The sequence below is a fragment of the Vombatus ursinus genome, unplaced genomic scaffold (assembly GCF_900497805.2).
Source record: "Vombatus ursinus unplaced genomic scaffold, bare-nosed wombat genome assembly UNPS02008961.1, whole genome shotgun sequence".
Taxonomy (NCBI): domain Eukaryota; kingdom Metazoa; phylum Chordata; class Mammalia; order Diprotodontia; family Vombatidae; genus Vombatus; species Vombatus ursinus.
The window spans coordinates 6,081,664-6,098,572 of record NW_020948739.1 but is presented as its reverse complement, the minus strand read 5'-3'; the positions used below and the strand labels follow the sequence as shown (position 1 = coordinate 6,098,572).

Genomic DNA, 16,909 nt, shown 5'->3' with positions numbered 1-16,909 from the left:
TTTACCTCTCCTCTCCCACCAGTGCCTAGCACAGGGCCTGGCATGTAGTAGCTGCTTAATACATGCTTGTCCATTGATTGATTAGAGCTACTCTATCCCTCACCATAATTCCTACATGTTGAGTTACCACCCAGATATCTAAACCTCAGGCACCATCTCTGGCTTTGGCTTCTCTAATCTCTCCCCTCTCCCTAACCACAGGTGTTCCAGGGGAATGAATCATTGCCACTCTACATGTTATCATAGGCAGTATTCTTTTCTTCAGTGATTAGATCTTTTCTCTTAGGTTCAGTGTCACCTTTATGCTGATGACGTTCAAACTTTTATTTCTAGTTCTATCTCCAACTACCACAAAGCTGTCTCCACCTTGATGCTTCAGATCACCAGCTCAAACTCAACAGATGCCAAACCTAAATGGCCTCTGCTTTCACTGCCCAAACATACACAGGTTCCTTAGCTCCATTAGTGGTACCACCATTCTCCATGGCAGATAGAAAAGAGTATATGCAGACTCTCACCGTCAACCTTGGGACATTCTGAAGGACCTCTTCGACACTGGTAAATATCTTTAGCATTCCTATCTTCCTCTTACCCAACTTACCTATTGTCACTACTAGCAGTAATAGTCACTAACATTTATATAGCACTCTGATGGTTTGTGGGCAGCTAGGTGGTGCCATAGTGCATAGAGGGCTGGGCCTGGAGTTAAGATGACTCATCTTCCCAAGTTCAAATCTGGTCTCAGACACTTACCAGCTATGTGACCCTGGGCAAGTCACTTACCCCTGTTTGCCTCAGTTTCCTCATCTGTAAAATGAGCTGGAGAAGGAAATGACAAACCACTCCAGTATCTTTGCCAAGAAAACCCCAAATTGGGTCACATAGAGTCAGACATGACTGAAAAATGACTGAACAACAACAGCAACTGATGGTTTGCAAAGTGCCTTACTTATATTTTCTCACATGATCCTCACAACAACCCGGTGAGGTATCCTATCTTGCAGATGAGGAAACTGAGGCATAGAGTGGTTAAATAACTTGTCAAGTGTCACACAGCTACTAAGTCTCTGTGGTAGGATTTGATTTCAGATCTTCCTAAATCCAACCCTATATTAGAAAACCACCAAAGTGATCTTTTTAATTACATCCATCCTGGCATTTCATATAATTTTGAGTTATATGCAAGAGACATTTTGTTCTTTACATATATATATATATACACATATATATATATATACACACACACACACACTTTTTTTTTTTTTGCTTTTTTTTGGTGAGGCAATCAGAGTTAAGTGACTTTTCCAGGGTCACACAGCTAGTAAGTGTCAAGGTGTCTGAGGCCAGATTTGACCTCAGGTCCTCCTGACTCCAAGGCTGGAGCTCTATCCACTATGTCACCTAGCTGCCCTGACATTCTGAACAAAACCAAATTCTCTATTAAAATCAATGCACTCCCAAAGAATGGGATCTTATGTTCACTATCCATATCAGTGAGCTGTGTGAATGTAAAAATATATCCCACTTAGAAAAAGAAAAATCAAACACCAACTTACCTAGTGTAATATGTCACAGCCTCTTCATAGTCACCTGAACTGAAGGCTTCATTACCTTTTTCTTTTTCACGAGTAGCTAAGAAATCTTTTTCTTTGTCACTCAGACCTAGAAAAGAACATCTTTGCTGCATATAAAAAAGGCTAAAAAATAACAAAACTGAGAATTTAATTTTAAAAATAGGAACTAAAACTTTTATAATCAGAGTTTTCTTTAAAGAACAGTTCTATCATTCTGAGTGTCTTGTGCTGAATTCATTCTGAGGGCTTTTTTGGTCGTTGTTGAGTAATGTTAATCTTAGTTGGTTCTTAAAGTGAACTAAAGACTGTTATATCATGCCTTAAACTTGTTTTGTATGTGAATGGTCAACAAAGGAACTGAGGGGCTTTGGAGAAGAAAGAAATTTAGGAGGATAAACAATTGGATAGATGGTGAGAAAAACTGGATTTATTTGAAGTCATACAACTCCAACATAATAAATCATTATTTTAATGGTAAGTGCCAGTGACAAGATAGGGTTTGATTGGGATGGGAAAAGCAGTTTCAGGGAGAACACTTTCTAAACCTTCAAACAATTTTCAAAATTGTATTTTTGGGTCCTGAAAGATGTCTTGTGGTTCATTATCAACTGTCAACATAATATGAAGTTAACATATGTTGCAATTACCTATTGTACCAATATTCTTCTCAATTTTAAGTGAATGTGAGCTGATATTTGGTGTAGTATTCTCTTTATAATCTTCATCGATCTTTGAACATTCTTTTTCCACATCAAATCTTAAATGAAAGAAAAAAAATAAAATGACTTTTATAATGCAACATATGGAAAACTTCAAAACAACAAAGGAAAGTTTAATTATTACTACATTTACGTTTCCTTCACTGTGCCTTTGAGAACCCACTCAAACAACAAATACGTATTTAAATATGGCATTAAACTAAATAAATGTGGTCTTTGTATATTGGTTTGGCGTTTATAGGGTGCTTTACACAAATGACATTCCACTTTCCTTTCCCGTTCCTTTGCAGAGGTTGTCCCCATGCTTGAAATGCACTCCACTCCCACCTTACCATCCCTTCTTAGAATCCCTAATTCTCCTCAAAATCAGTTCATATGCCACCTGCTCTAGGAAGCCTTTCCTCATCTCCAGCTTTCTACTCTCCAACTCCTGCCATCACCTTGTGTGTCTTTTGTATAGAGGTATATCAAAATTAATATGAGTTTTTTTTTTTTAACCTTAGTACATGTTGCATAGAATGTAAGCCCTCTGAAGGCAGGACCTATTTCATTTTTGTCCTTTGTATGCCTAGCACTTAGCACAGTGCTTGGCACATAGTATTCACTTAATGAATACTTGTTGATTGACTGATCTTGTTTGACCCTTATCACTGCTCTATGAGTAGTTAGTACCTATAATTATTTACTTCAGATTCCTATTTTAGAGAGGCCAGAAGAGTTAAGTAAGTGACTTGTCCAGGGTCACACAGCTAATAGGTTTCAGAGCCAGGATTTGAACCTAGGTCTCTCCCACCTTCAAGTCTAGCATTCTTTTCACAATACCACACTGTTTCACAATATAGGCTTATGTTACAAATTATCCTTGCTATAATCTTTACAAATTTTCAATGTAATGGGAACTCCTACAATAATCAAAACCTGCACCGTATTTGGGCCTTATAGATTATAATTAAGAAACATCTTTCAAGTCTCAGGCATTGTGCCTGAGGTATTATTGCTTAATAGCTGTGTGATCCTGGACAAGTCACCTAATCATGTTTGCCTCAGTTTCCTCATCTATAAAATGAGCTTGAGAAGGAAATGGCAAAGCACTCCAGTATCTTTGCCAAGAAAATCCTAAATGGGATCACAAAGAATTGGACGTGACTGAATGACTAAACAAAATGATAATGGGGATCAGAAGGTAATAGGGGATACGAATTGGACCTGTGAGTTCACTGATATAATAATATGATGTAATATAACAATAATATAATGTAGTAATGATAATACAATATGATGATAATAATGATGATAACAGCTAACATAAAGTACCTACTATGTGCCAGGCATTGTACTAAGCACTTTACAAAATATTTTTCTTTGATTCTCACAACAACCTTGGTAGGTAGGTGCCATTATTATCCTCATTTTACAAATGAGGAAACTGAGGCAGAGGTTAAGAGATTGGCCAGGGTCACACAGCTAGTAAGTATCTGAGGCTGGATTTGGGTTCAGGTCTTCCTGGCTCCAGGCCTAGCACTCGATCCACTGTACCAGTGACCTGGTGTGGCAAATTCCAGACAAAGAACTGCTTCTATCAGTGCGGGCTGGGACTTTCTCTACAACTTATAGTAGTGATGCCTAGAACACCAAGAGGCTAAGTGACTTGCCCAGGCCCACACAACTGATATGTATGAGAGGCAAGACTTGAGGAGGGGAATGCAATTTATTGAAGCTTTATGTCTAGAAAGAGAATAAATCGTACCAGGAATTAGCCATATAAACTCCAAATTTCCAGCGTTCTTTGCTTTGTGTGTTAAAGGCAGTGTGGCGTACGTAATAAGAACCATGCTGGACCCAGAAGCAGGAAGAGACCCAAGTTTGAAGGCTCTGACACAGACTAGCTAGGTGACCCTACACATCCGATTTCTCTGAGCCTCAGTTTCCTCACCTGTACAACTGGGATGATAAATGTGGTACTGCCTCACAAGATACAACAAATGCAGTAGTATGGCCTCACAAGGTGGTTATGAGGCTCAAATGATATCATGGATGTCAATCACTTCATAAAACTTCAGGGCTATACAAACTTCAGCTGTCATCATCATGATGATTAAACAGCCTAGAACACAAACTAAAGCTATCTCCCCTCCCCTCTGACTGGAGGGCAGAGAACCAAACCCCTGCCAATGCCTTGCTTTACAGAGGGCAGACACTGGACTCTCTGCCGTCTCCAGTCTGCACCTGATGCTCTTCCTGGTTTCCACGTCACCAAACAAAATGTCCCTGGCCTGGAACCTCCCGGTATTCTCTCCCACCCCCACCCTGCTCTTCTGTAGCTTTTTGTGTGCTGTTTCCCCTTTTAGACTATAAGCTCATTGAGGGCAGGTACTGCCTTTTTATCAATTGTATTCCCAGCATTTAGCACAGTGCCTCGGACATCTTAGGGGCTAAATAAATGTTGATTGGATTGGATATTTAAGAAATTATTTTAGAATTTTACAGTAATTCATTACTTTTCAGAAATAAATATACATAGATAAGAAAACATATCATCATATAAATGTACTTACTTATCCCATTCTGCATAATCTCTTGGTACTTTCTTCTTCTGAGAGGATCTAGATTTATTATCTTTTTCCTAAAGGAAGAATAAAACCAAATTTTACTAAATATTTATTTTTTTTTCTTAGGGTCTTATTGTGACTAAGATGTGAGGCCTTGGGTTAGAATAAACACAATATTATTGTTTCAGGAAAGATAGCTACATTCTCCCCAGTTGATGGACTTGGGGAGTTATAGGGATGTAAGGGCACACATGTCTAAGAGCAGACTTTGGGGGATGGAGGTAGACCACAGGTCTGCCAGCTCATTCCTTGCATACTGTTTGGTTGCAGAAGGAATCTGATAGTTGGGCAACACTACCTCCCTGAGGTAAAGCCCAACAAACTTTAATTTGTTCCAGCAGTAAAGGGACAGGGTTTGATTCCCGCAACTGATTCTCAACTGAAAGACTGATACTGGGTCGGTGGGGAATAGGTGGGAAATCTTGGAGTACATAAAATCAATTCAACTGCCTCCCTATGTTGTACTAGTATTTGTGGCCTTGAGGAGAAAGATCAGGTGCTATTCCATTCTGGCATTCATTGGAGCAGTCTCAGAGATCACCCAGTTTAAAAAAAACAAAAAACCTTTTGTTCAGCTCTGGCTGGAAGCTGGGTCAAGAACTGAATTTCCAGATTTTTGCTCCCCCCCTTCGGGTGTGCAACAGTCTGGGATTTGCATGGCAGATTGGGATTTGATATTCATTTGTATTACTAACTATTCCATCACTTTTATAAAATAATGACCTTAGTAAACGTCAGTGAGACAAAGCTCAAAGCAATGAAACGGCAGTAGCCAGATGGGCCCAAGCTAAGTGGTTTGATTGGTAGGTGCAACCACACCCCTAGGCAACTATAGAACCTGGCACCACCCACACAGCAGGGCCTGACAACCAACTGCCCTAAGAGCCTGAGGAAGGAAAAGAGACATTGATGGGCTGATGCCCACAGTTCCCTCTAGTGTTCAGTGGTACCCATTGCATGAAAAAATAAAACAATATAATAGCCTTACAAGTAACCACCCAAGATTAATAAAAATTTACTCTGGATAGTTATTTAAGGATGTTGACAATATTTACTTTGTTATCTCTAATAGGTGTGGAGTTTCCTCTGCCCTTTAATAGATATGCTCGAGTATAACTCCTCTTAGCCCACAATTGCAACACAGCAGAATTGTTCATTAAAGAAAGCCCTGAAACTCCTAAGATACCCTACTCTGAATGTAGGATCGTGTGTGAGGTGAGACCTGAAAATAGCTCCTGCTTTGAACAGGGACATCAGCTGTAGAGGAATGAGGGGCAGGCGGCATGTACTTGAAAGAAGAGCAGGGGAGCCCCATGGAGCATCAATAGGAGGCAAACTTGGAGGAGGAGGAGGAGGAGGAGGAGGAGGGAGAGGAAGGGAAAGGAGGAGGGGGATGGAGGGAGACAAAGGGAGGGGGAAGAGGGAGGGGGAGAAAGGGAGAGAGAGAGGAAGAGAGAGAGAGAGAGAGAGAGAAACAGAAAAACTGTTGAGCACCATAAGAGTCATAGACCTGTGGGAGAAGTACCCCAGGCAGAGTTGATTCACATCTGATTTCTAGATGTTGGTTACCCTGCCCCACTTCTCCAGGACTGGAAGGCTGAGGCAGGCCAGGGGCACTCAGAACTGATGCAACACTTACTCCAATCCCACCGTGTTTCCTGTTTGGATAAAAGAGGACAAAAAGATGGAAGAGAGCCAGAGGGTGAATTCTGATATAAATAAAGAGACCAGAATTCTTCTGTGTAGTGGTGTTCTGATAGGGTTGTCAGTCTCCTGTTATAAAGAAAATCCTGTGGGCCAGCAAATCCTTGTCTGTTGAGATACATGACAGTGGTCATTAAGGACAGAGTTTTGGGAAAAGAAAGGAAGGAGGTTCACCTCTGCTTCACTCTAGGCTGAACTCCAAGAAGGACAAGTAAACACTGACCCGTTACGGAAGGTTTATGAGCAAAGAAGGTCGATATCATGCCCTGAGGTGAGTTCGAGCTCTCTCATAAATAGGAGGACCTATAAGTAGAAAGATATCATTTTACATACATATTGTCCTAGACCTCACTGAAGCAAACCCTTGAGGCAAATGCAAATGGAATCCAGGCAAGACCAGCCTCCTGTGTGGTGCTCATACTCCATGAGCTAGGGGTTGCCCAACACATCCTTTCTAGGCGAGGTGCCCTGTGCTTTGCTACACATGATCATGCTATATGTTGGGCCACCATTCTTTCAGAAATCAGATGCAGGCAGAACCTGCCAACATAATTTTCTCCCACATGGTGCAAAATGAATAATCTTTTCTCTTCTGGAATCCTTGTTTCCAGAAGACTACAAAGGCCAGAGTCTATTGTATGTTTCCAGAGTCTAGTTATCTTCATGACAACTGTATCTGGACAGAAAGCCCCAAAGTCAGGATTACATCCATTAGAAAACTTAAGTTTTCCCGATAAATAAATGGTAAAAGAATAAGAAACATTTTTTAAAAAGAAGAATGTCAAATTATCAACCTGGATGTGAAAGAGTATTCTAATAAAAAAAAACTCAAATATTCAAATGATCTACGATTTTATTGATTTGTAAGTTCCCTCCAAAGATTCAAACAGCAACCCATCTATGCTGCATATTCTGAGCAACTCTGGTCCATGTTGTCCCATAAATGTGCCATAGGAGGTCCACCCAATATAGTGGGGTCCTTCTTTTCTCCTGGCATCAAGAGTATACCAGTGGAGCACTTTGACTATTCACTTGTCATCCCCTGGCCTCACCACGTGACTGGTGCATTTTAATCTTCCTATCATATAATTCCTTAATGACATCTTTTATTCCTGTTCTTCAGAGTTCCTAATTAGTTATATCTTGCAGCCTGCTCACAACACTCTTTCCACAACAAGCCTCTGCATTACCCTCTGCATGTTATTAATTTTTAATTCCTCAGAGACTGCTGCATTTCATGTCTTGCTGACATAGCAGCACTGGTAGAAAACTGGCATTAAAAAGATGGGTGTTTGCCTTCATGGGAGGCTTGGAGTTAATAAAGGACTCTCAAAATTGCTTTATAATTTTCTCAGAGTAATCCAGGATGTTTTCTTCTCCTATTCATCTCTAGACCTGACTTCTCTGTCTGTACCATCTGTCCTAGATATACATTCTGATGGAACAGTTCCATGTATTGCCCATCCAAACGTAGGTTGTAATCCAGGTAATAGACATTTATCATCCACTTGTTCTTTGCAGTGTGGATGACCAGGCCAAAATGCTTTGAGTAATTAAAAGTAAGAGAAATACAAATTTTAAAACAACTCCAAAGTTTTATCTCATATCTGACAAATTGGCAAAAATAACAATAGTCATAGGATCATGGACTTAGAACCAGGACAGACCTTAGAAGAGAAAAAAATCAATTGCCTAATTTTACAGATGAGGAAACTGAGACAGTAAGAGATTAAGTGATTTGCCCAGGGTCACAAAGCTAATCCTGTCTGAGACAGATTTGAAACTGAGTCTTTCTGGCTCTCAATGACAGAAAGAAGACAGACACACTAACATGTTAGTGGGTCCATGAATTTATCCAACCCTTCAGGAATTGTATAAGAAAAGTCACTAAACTGTTCATACTCTTTGCCTAGAGATCTCACTACTGGCTATTCCATGAACATGACATTACATCTCTCAGCCCTGAGCATTTTCTCTGGCTGCCTCTTATGCCTGTAACACTCTCTGCTCCAGGACTTCCCTGGCTTCCTTTAAGTCCCAACTAAAATTGCACCTTCCACAGGAAGCCTTTCCCAACTCCTCTCAATTCCAGTGCCTTCCCTCTGTTAAGTATTTCCTATTAATCCTGTACATAGCTTGCTTTGTAGATATTTGTTTGCCTGTTGTCTTTCCCGTTAGATTGTAAGCTCCTTGAGGACAGGGACTATCTTTTGCCTCTTTTTGTAGCATACAGTCCCTTGCACATTTGAGCTCCTCAAGGAGTTCAAATATAGTAAAATGCCACATAGACCAAACTTTCATAGCGCAACTTTTTTGGTTAACAAAAATCCAGAAACAAAGTAGGTTATCATTAATTGGAAAATGGCTAGACAAGTTATTGTATATAAATGTGCTAGGGTATGGATTTGAATGGCTGAATTGACATATGAAAAGTTCAAAGCAGTAGATGAAGAGTTAGACAAGACAAGGAACTGGTCCTCTGGGCACTGATTGCTTCTGTACCTTTTTCCACCTTTCCGTGGATAAGCCATAGAGAATCAGATTGTTGTTTTTTAAATGGGGAACCCTGTACTCCAGAGTTGGGATTACTGGGCCAATGGCCAAGGCCCATCTTAAGGCCTAGCCTACATAAATATGAATTTTGGAAGCATAATAGATAATTGTTACAACTCAGGGTGAGATCTCTGACTTAGGGAACCCAGCCCTCTACAAGGAAGAGTAGTAAAACTATCAAAATCTAAGGGCATTAGTTTGCTGGGTCAATCCTACTTTTTGTTACTGACTAAAAGATGGGAGACATTAGAGCTGAGATTCTGAGGAAACAGAAATACAGATACTTCTTTTTGAAAGGCAGCTAGATGGCATAGTAGATGGAAGGCTGGGCTTGGAGTCAGACATTTACTTGACCCTGGGCAAGTCGCTTAACCGCCATCTGCCTCAGTTTCCTCAAATGTAAAATGGGAATAATAATAGCACCCATCTCACAGTGTTATTGTGCGATTAGCACAGTGCCTGGCACATACTAAGCACTTAATAAATGTTTGTCCCCTCCTTTTCTGAAAGATCAAAGATGTAGTGTAAACATGGCCAGGCAATAGCATATGACAGAATCAGTGTAAGGACACCAGTGCTCCTGTAGCATCAGACATGTGAGTTGTCCCTTCTTGCATGTCCCTTGGCTGTTTATGCTCCCTTCACGTGTTTCTTTCCATTGGTGAACTGTATCCCTTCTTCCTGCTGACACCCTCCCATTTGTGGGCAGGTACACCCCAAGTTTATGGGGGAGGTGTTTTGCTGCTACTGTTTTTACTATGCCATGTCAGTAAATGCCCTTTGCTTTAAGCTGTGTCCTCTGGCTAACCAGAGTCAAGATAAACATTCTGGTGGGAGCTTGTAAGCTCTGGTTTTAGGGGCATGAGGCCCAGCAAGTACCTCAAACCTTGAGCTGTCATCTTTTTTGCCTTTCTTTGTATCCCCAGCAACTAGCACGGTGCCTGGCACACAGTAGGTGCTAAATAAATGCTTACTGACTGACTGACTCAACTTTTGAGTACAAGTTGGGGAGGCAACCCGAGTGGATGCTACAAATTTAATGGAATGTTTTTGCTCCATGAGAAAGGACAAAAATGAAGAAGTCAGTGTCATACAACTGTCAGTTGCCAGCATTATGTTGGATGGCTTTGCTAAATTGTTTTTTCTCTGTTATAAGGGAAGGGAGCTTACTAGATGGGGGAGAAGGGGGATGAAGGAAATGATTGTGTTGTAAAAACAAAAGGCATCAATCAAACTTATCATTAGTTTTTTGAAAGCCATAAGAGCAAAGACAAGAGATTTTAAAAAAAAAGAAGAACTGAACAGAAATGGAATACAGGATGGTTAAATAAAGATGAAGGCGTAAGTGAAGAGTAGTCAGGGATTCCTGGGGGGAAACACTGAGGCTGGTGTCACAAAATTGTTATTACCTGAAGCTGAGATGGGTCAGATCTATGACCCAGAAAGGAAAAGATCCCACGGCTCCAAGGCAGAAAGAAGGTGCTCAGTTTAGAGTAGAATGTGGATATGGGAACACAGGGGGAGGAGTCAAGATCCATAAGAAGAGACTGTGGAACTCTCCTGACCTCTACCTCATAAAGACCTTCTCTTCCTTTAAGATGCAGCTTGGGTGCCATCTTGTGCGTGACGTCTTTCCTGACCCCTCCCCCAAGTAATAGCAACATTTCTCTCAAACTCCCTCATATTGAGCTACTTTGTGTGTATACTCATATACGTGTACATAAACATATAAATATGTGCTACACATACTGACATCTGTACTTGTCTCTCCTATTAGAAAGCAAGCTTGAGAATAAGGTTATTTCATCCTTTGCATTTGCCTCCCGGAGCCTAGGACAGCGGCTGGCCCACAGTAGGTGCTTAATTAATATTCACTGATTGACTAAAGTAACTTGAGGATGAGGACTGTTTCATTTTCATCTTCATAGTCCTAGAATCTATCAAGAGAGCTTTGCATACAGTAGGCACTTTAATAAGTGTTTGTTGAATTGAATGGTCAATAGGAAATACCTTAGAGGAGATTATTTAATGTTTTAAGTCTGCACTAAACAGGAGGCTGTACCTGTAATTTCCCTCAACTGTGTATAGTTTGTACTATGACACTCCCACACACTCTCTGGGGAAACCTGCACACTTACACTGGATTGTGGTCATCAAGGTGGAAGAAGTAATAGACAGGAGAAGAAAAAACAGAAAAACCTATGATCTCAGGGGTTTCATTTACAGAGGAGAAACTTTCCCCTTTTCACTTCTCTGTGACAGGATGTCAACTGGAAGAGGGTAATAGGAAATGGACAACTGAAAAAAGTCACCCATAGGCACCCCCTCCTCCCCCAGAACCTCTGGCCAAACCTACTTAAAAATTTGTTTAAAAAGAAATCCAAATACCTTGCCAGTATTAAGGGGGCTGTTTGTGCCACGAACTGGAGGCAGATGGCCTTCCAATTCCTGAAATGTGTCCATTTCATGAAAATGCACCTTAGAGTCTTCTTTTTTTATTTCCGATACCCAACTCTAAGAAAGAAAAAACAATCACAGGAAAACAGAGCTTAAAATATTCAACCTATTGGGCTAAAATAATATATAATTACCTCAATTATTCAGGGATTAACAATCATTTGCATTATTCTTTACTATCAAATTAAAACCAAGAAGATATCATAAAAAAGAAACTACATTTATAATGATAACAAAAAAAATTTAATACGTGGGGTTTCACTTACCTAGATGACAGTGTGACCTTTGTAATAAATATACAAATACAAATAATTGAAGGGAAATTCAGTGTTCATAAATGTATCTATTCAATAAAGGCTAATGACCCAGTGCTTAGCACACTGTAGGTGCTAAATAAATGCTTGTTGACTGGAAATGACAATAATCTCTAAATTGATGTAAAAATCAATCAAAATATCAATGATATTAGTAAGTTTCTTTAGAGATATAAAACTAGATAAAAGCATAACAAAACATATATGGAAAATCAAAGAGGCAAGAATATTAAGGGTTAATGAGGGGAGGGGTGCTGAAGAAGGCAGATTTGCCTTCATGGACTTTTAAATATATTATAAAGCAGTTGTGATCAAAGTTGTCACTGGGGGGCAGGGAACAGAAGAATACTAATCTGTCAGTGACCTATGATTCTGCAGGTAGAGGAATTCAGTCCAATCTGTCTGGACTTTAGGTAGTCATTGAGTGCTCCTTGAGTCTCAGAGAAGATCAGTGACTTGGCCCTGGCAGTCACAGCTAGGAAATGTCTAATTCAGGATATAATCCTAAACTTTCTCCCTCTAAGTCCAGAGATTCTATCCATTATATGACACTGCCTCTCAGAACAGAACATATTTATCACATAAAAGGAACAAATATATAAAAAATGTGCTTGATATACTATGGAAAACAAAACTGGAGAAAAGAATTATTAGCAAATGTTGGGAAAACTGAATTGCAACATGGTAAAAAAAAAACTCAATCCTCATCTCATATTATATATCATAATAAATTCCAGCTGGATCATAGACTCAATTAAAAAAAACTACTGAAAAGTTGTAAGAAAGTAGAATAATATATTTAAGCTCAATTGTATTATATTAAATAAATAGGACTTATTGCAGACAAGATTGATGGATTCAGTTTCACAAAAATAAAACCTTGTACCACTATTATAACAACAAAAACTAATCCAGATAAGAAGAAAAACAACATGTTGGAAAATAAACTGATTAAGGAAGGACATGACAGCATGAAAGCAATCATTTGAAATGAATCAAATTTATTTTCAAATACTGACTTTCCTGGCTAGGTATAGAGGAAAGAGTGCTACCCTCAGAGTCAGGACACCTGTGTTCAAATCTTGTCTCTGATACCTACTGGCTGTATGACCATGAGTGAAGTCACATAATTTCTCTCTCTGAGACTGAGTTATCTACCTCTAAAATGGGCATAATAATATACTTCCTATTTCATAGATTTATGATGTGTGAGTCTTAAGGGGTCACAGAAATATATTATCTCTGTCTCAATTCTGAATCTATTAAGTGGAAAAACCAATGATGGCCTACTCCTCTACCTTGGGGAAGGAGTCTTCACACCTACTAGTGAGTAAAAACATTGCTCGTTTGGGAGAGCCATTAATTCTCTTCAGGCACCTAGTTGATTTCACTATTAAAGAGTCAACAACAAGATGTCACTACCCATCTTAGTAGCCTAAAGGAGGTTAAACACTACCCATATTGTAAACGATGAGACCAGTAACTCTTACAACTTGTTGACAAAATTCAATTAAACCTGAAAGTCCTGTAAGACCCTATTTTTTTCATCTTTGCCACCAGTAAAAGGCCTTTTTCAGAATAAAGACAAGAAAGACCAAGACAAGACACTGACCAAATAAATGTAACAAGTTAGAGAGCAACATGATAGACTTTGTCCTCCACTACCCACAACAAGCTCTTCTGATCAGCCACACTTTGCTTCCTGCAGCTGCTATTCCATTCTTATCTTCCTAGTCATATCACTTTATGATTTTCAAAAGGATAGATTCAGATAGGGCAGGATTCAATGGCTGTATTTTTAATAGTACCAAAATTGTCGAAGAGCAACTTAGCAGCCTTCCCCACAAACCCTAATTTCAAATGAGAACTGGTAATTAGAAGTGACAAAAGGAAATCAAATTGGTGGCAGAGTAACATAAAGGCTTCATTCTGTCTAACACGTGATACACCGTGTCTGTTGAACATATGTGCTAAATTTGGGTTAGGTGCAGAAAGCATTATACCAGGGTGGATTATGTATGTCTTGCTTAAAAGATGAATGACTTCAGGTAATCCAAGAAGGTTCACTGGTATTTTACCCAAAGCAAGATTGAGTCTGGTGTTAGATCACATAGGTATAAGGGCTGGAACGGGCCTAAATTTTAATTAGTACAGCCCTGTAGCATCTTAGTGAAGAGGAAACTGAGACCAAGAGAGATCAAATGAACTGTCAAAGGTCATACAGCCAGAATTCAAACCTTGATCCAAATGGCCAATATGAGAATTTGTTTTGCTTGACTATGCACATATATTACAAATGTTTTGACTTTTTTTTCTTCAAAGAGAGGTGGTGGGAGGAAGAAAAAAATTAATGCTTGATGATTGGAAAAAAAATTAATGGAAAGGAAAAAAAGTCCTGGTCCAAGTTCTTCCTTTCACTCCCTGACCAAAGAGCTTTCACTATAGAAGCTACTGAATTTCAGTGAATACCAAAGCATATCAGAATACTGGATAAATGAAACTAAATGGGTCTGCCATATACTCAATAGTTACTACAGGAATTCTGCTACTGCTGTGCTTGTAACATTCCAGTAACCAATTTGGCCAGTGGCACATTCCTATAGAGGCATCTCCTCCCTCCCTTTCTGGGTTAGCCAGGGTTTACTTTGCCATGGAGTTTGCCCAGCTGATTGACCAAGGTTGCCCTAAAAGGGTACTTATTACACAAATATGGCAGGAGCTGGCAACAAAGAGGTAAGGCTCACCATCGGAAAGGATGGATCAATATCTCCATGCCTTTTCAGGATGACTATAAGAAAACTCTACAAAAATCCAGCCTTAAAGGGATTTTGCAGAAGTCCAGATCTTGACCTTGAAACCTGACCAATCAAAAGTTGGCTGAGCTTCCAGAGACTGGCAGCCTGAAGTGGGTGCACCAGAATTCCAGCTGAGGAACTCCAAGGACCTCCAGCCCAGATACAAGAACTCTTCTTACTTTCCCCTCAACTTCTTACAATGTCCTACCAAGAGTATCCTTCCATTAGCTTTTCAATAGCATGCAATAGGTCAAACACTTTCGAGTGACATGTAATATCCCTATTGAACAACTACATAAACTATGCTTCCCATATTGACAGCTCTGTGTGTGTTTGTGTTTGTGTGTGTGTGTGTATATGTATGTATAGGCAGGCAGGCAGACACAAAGAGAGACCCAGAGAGACCCAGAGACAGAGAACCTAAATTTGGGGGAATCAAAGGTGACTCATTATTTTTAATTATCAGAAACCTAAATAAGAGTTAAGAAACTGAAACACAAAAAATGCGAGGAATCTCCAAAGAGGATAAACACATTTGGGGGGGTTGTCTCACACTATATGGGCAGCTAGGTGGTACAGTGGATAGAGTGCCTGGCTAGAGTCAAGAAGGCTCATCTTTCTAAGTTCAAATCTGACTGACCTCAAATACTTACTAGCTGTGTGACCCTGGTCAAATCACTTAACTCTGTTTTGTCTCAGTTCTTCATCTGTAAAATGAGTTGGAGAAGGAAATGGCAAAATACTCTAGTATCTTTGCAGAGAAAACCCCAAATGGGGTCACAAAGAGTTGGATATGACTGAAAAACAATGGAAATGAACCTACATTGTACACTACAAATCCTTCTCTAGCAGGGCCACAGAGATAGATGATGGTTCAAGGGGCTTTTGCTACACAGACTTGGCTGGAGCTAACTCTTCCAAAGATTACTTTTCCTCTTCTATAAACACTCAACTACTCGATCATATCCTCCCATTACATGCTCTTACCAGTGTGATCTTATTATGTGCATCACTGGGAGTGAGTGATGGAGCATTAGTTACCTTATGTTATTCATCTGATAATTCACATTTCTAGAATTTTAGGCCACTAACATTCAGCTGCATCAAATATCACCTTCATGACACTGGTAAATACAAGAAAAGATGCTGATAACTTTGTGGACTCAAAATTTAGCCAAACATTTTATATACAATTTATCAAAAACTGATGTTACATATATACCTTTATATCACCATCGATTTTTTCCCATTCTTCTCGTGTAAAACTAGATGCTGTTGCTGCAGGTTTCTCTTTTCGCAAGATTCTACTTTCAGGGCATAGGCTTTGAATGCGTTTTTCACAACATTCTATAAGTTCAGGGTAAAATCCTTCCTCCCCAGACCTTAAAAGACACACCAGTTACATGTATGAAAAAGTGAATAGACCTAGCTGTGTGACCCTGGGCAAGTCACTTAACCCCAATTGACTTAAAAAAAAAAAGAAAAAGTGAGTAGACAAGACTATGTACACCATGTCTATAGGGAGCATACAACCTGGATTTTCTGGAATGCTACTGATTTCAAGGGGTTGGGAAGGGAAAGACACTTTAGTGAGGCTTCATTAGAACATGTATTTCCTTATTTAGTTTAGAAAAATATGATCACTATAACATACAAAATCTTCATTTAATGAATAGTAAGATCTGCAGCTAATAGATGGGATTTACTGGACTTAGGCAGAGAAGAAGTTAGAACACTTGTGCAGAATGTAGATTCTATAACCTAGTATAATCCAAGAAGAAACTGGAAAAAAAAAAAAGCCCACACATAGGGGAATAGTAGCATACTCCTTCCTCAGTTAACCTAGGATATATGATAATTTTTAAAGTTTATCTTTCTGGGTACCATACAAAAAAGAATAAATACAAAACAAGTACAAAACTGAATACAATAATCTTAGAATATTCATAAAATTTTTTTATGTAGTATACCCTTATTCAAGAAATTTGAGGGCAGATGAGAAAACTGTAGGAAAAAAGATTGAAATAATAAGTGTATTCTGATCGAAGGACAAAGGGGCTGTGCCTGTGCTGGAAAGGGCTAACTTTCTATCCCCCTTACCCTGGCCTTTTGAAGCTAAGGTCTTTACAATAAGGCAAGAGAGGTGTGTGTGTGTGTGTGTGTGTGTGTGTGTGTGTGTGTGTG

At 39.4% G+C, this 16,909-nt stretch overlaps 1 protein-coding gene across 2 annotated transcripts in view; it reads right to left on the bottom strand.

Annotated features, from left to right (window-relative positions):
- The window catches only part of SPAG1 (sperm associated antigen 1), an 85,195-nt gene that overhangs the window by 58,577 nt on the left and 9,709 nt on the right, over positions 1-16,909 (bottom strand). For both annotated transcript variants that reach the window (XM_027850004.1, XM_027850003.1), the window contains exons 4-8: positions 15,948-16,107; positions 11,548-11,673; positions 4,849-4,916; positions 2,222-2,331; positions 1,557-1,662 (exon numbers count right to left, since the gene is read on the bottom strand). In XM_027850004.1, coding sequence (XP_027705805.1) covers positions 1,557-1,662; positions 2,222-2,331; positions 4,849-4,916; positions 11,548-11,673; positions 15,948-16,107 — 570 coding nt within the window. The remainder of the gene's footprint in view (positions 1-1,556; positions 1,663-2,221; positions 2,332-4,848; positions 4,917-11,547; positions 11,674-15,947; positions 16,108-16,909) is intronic.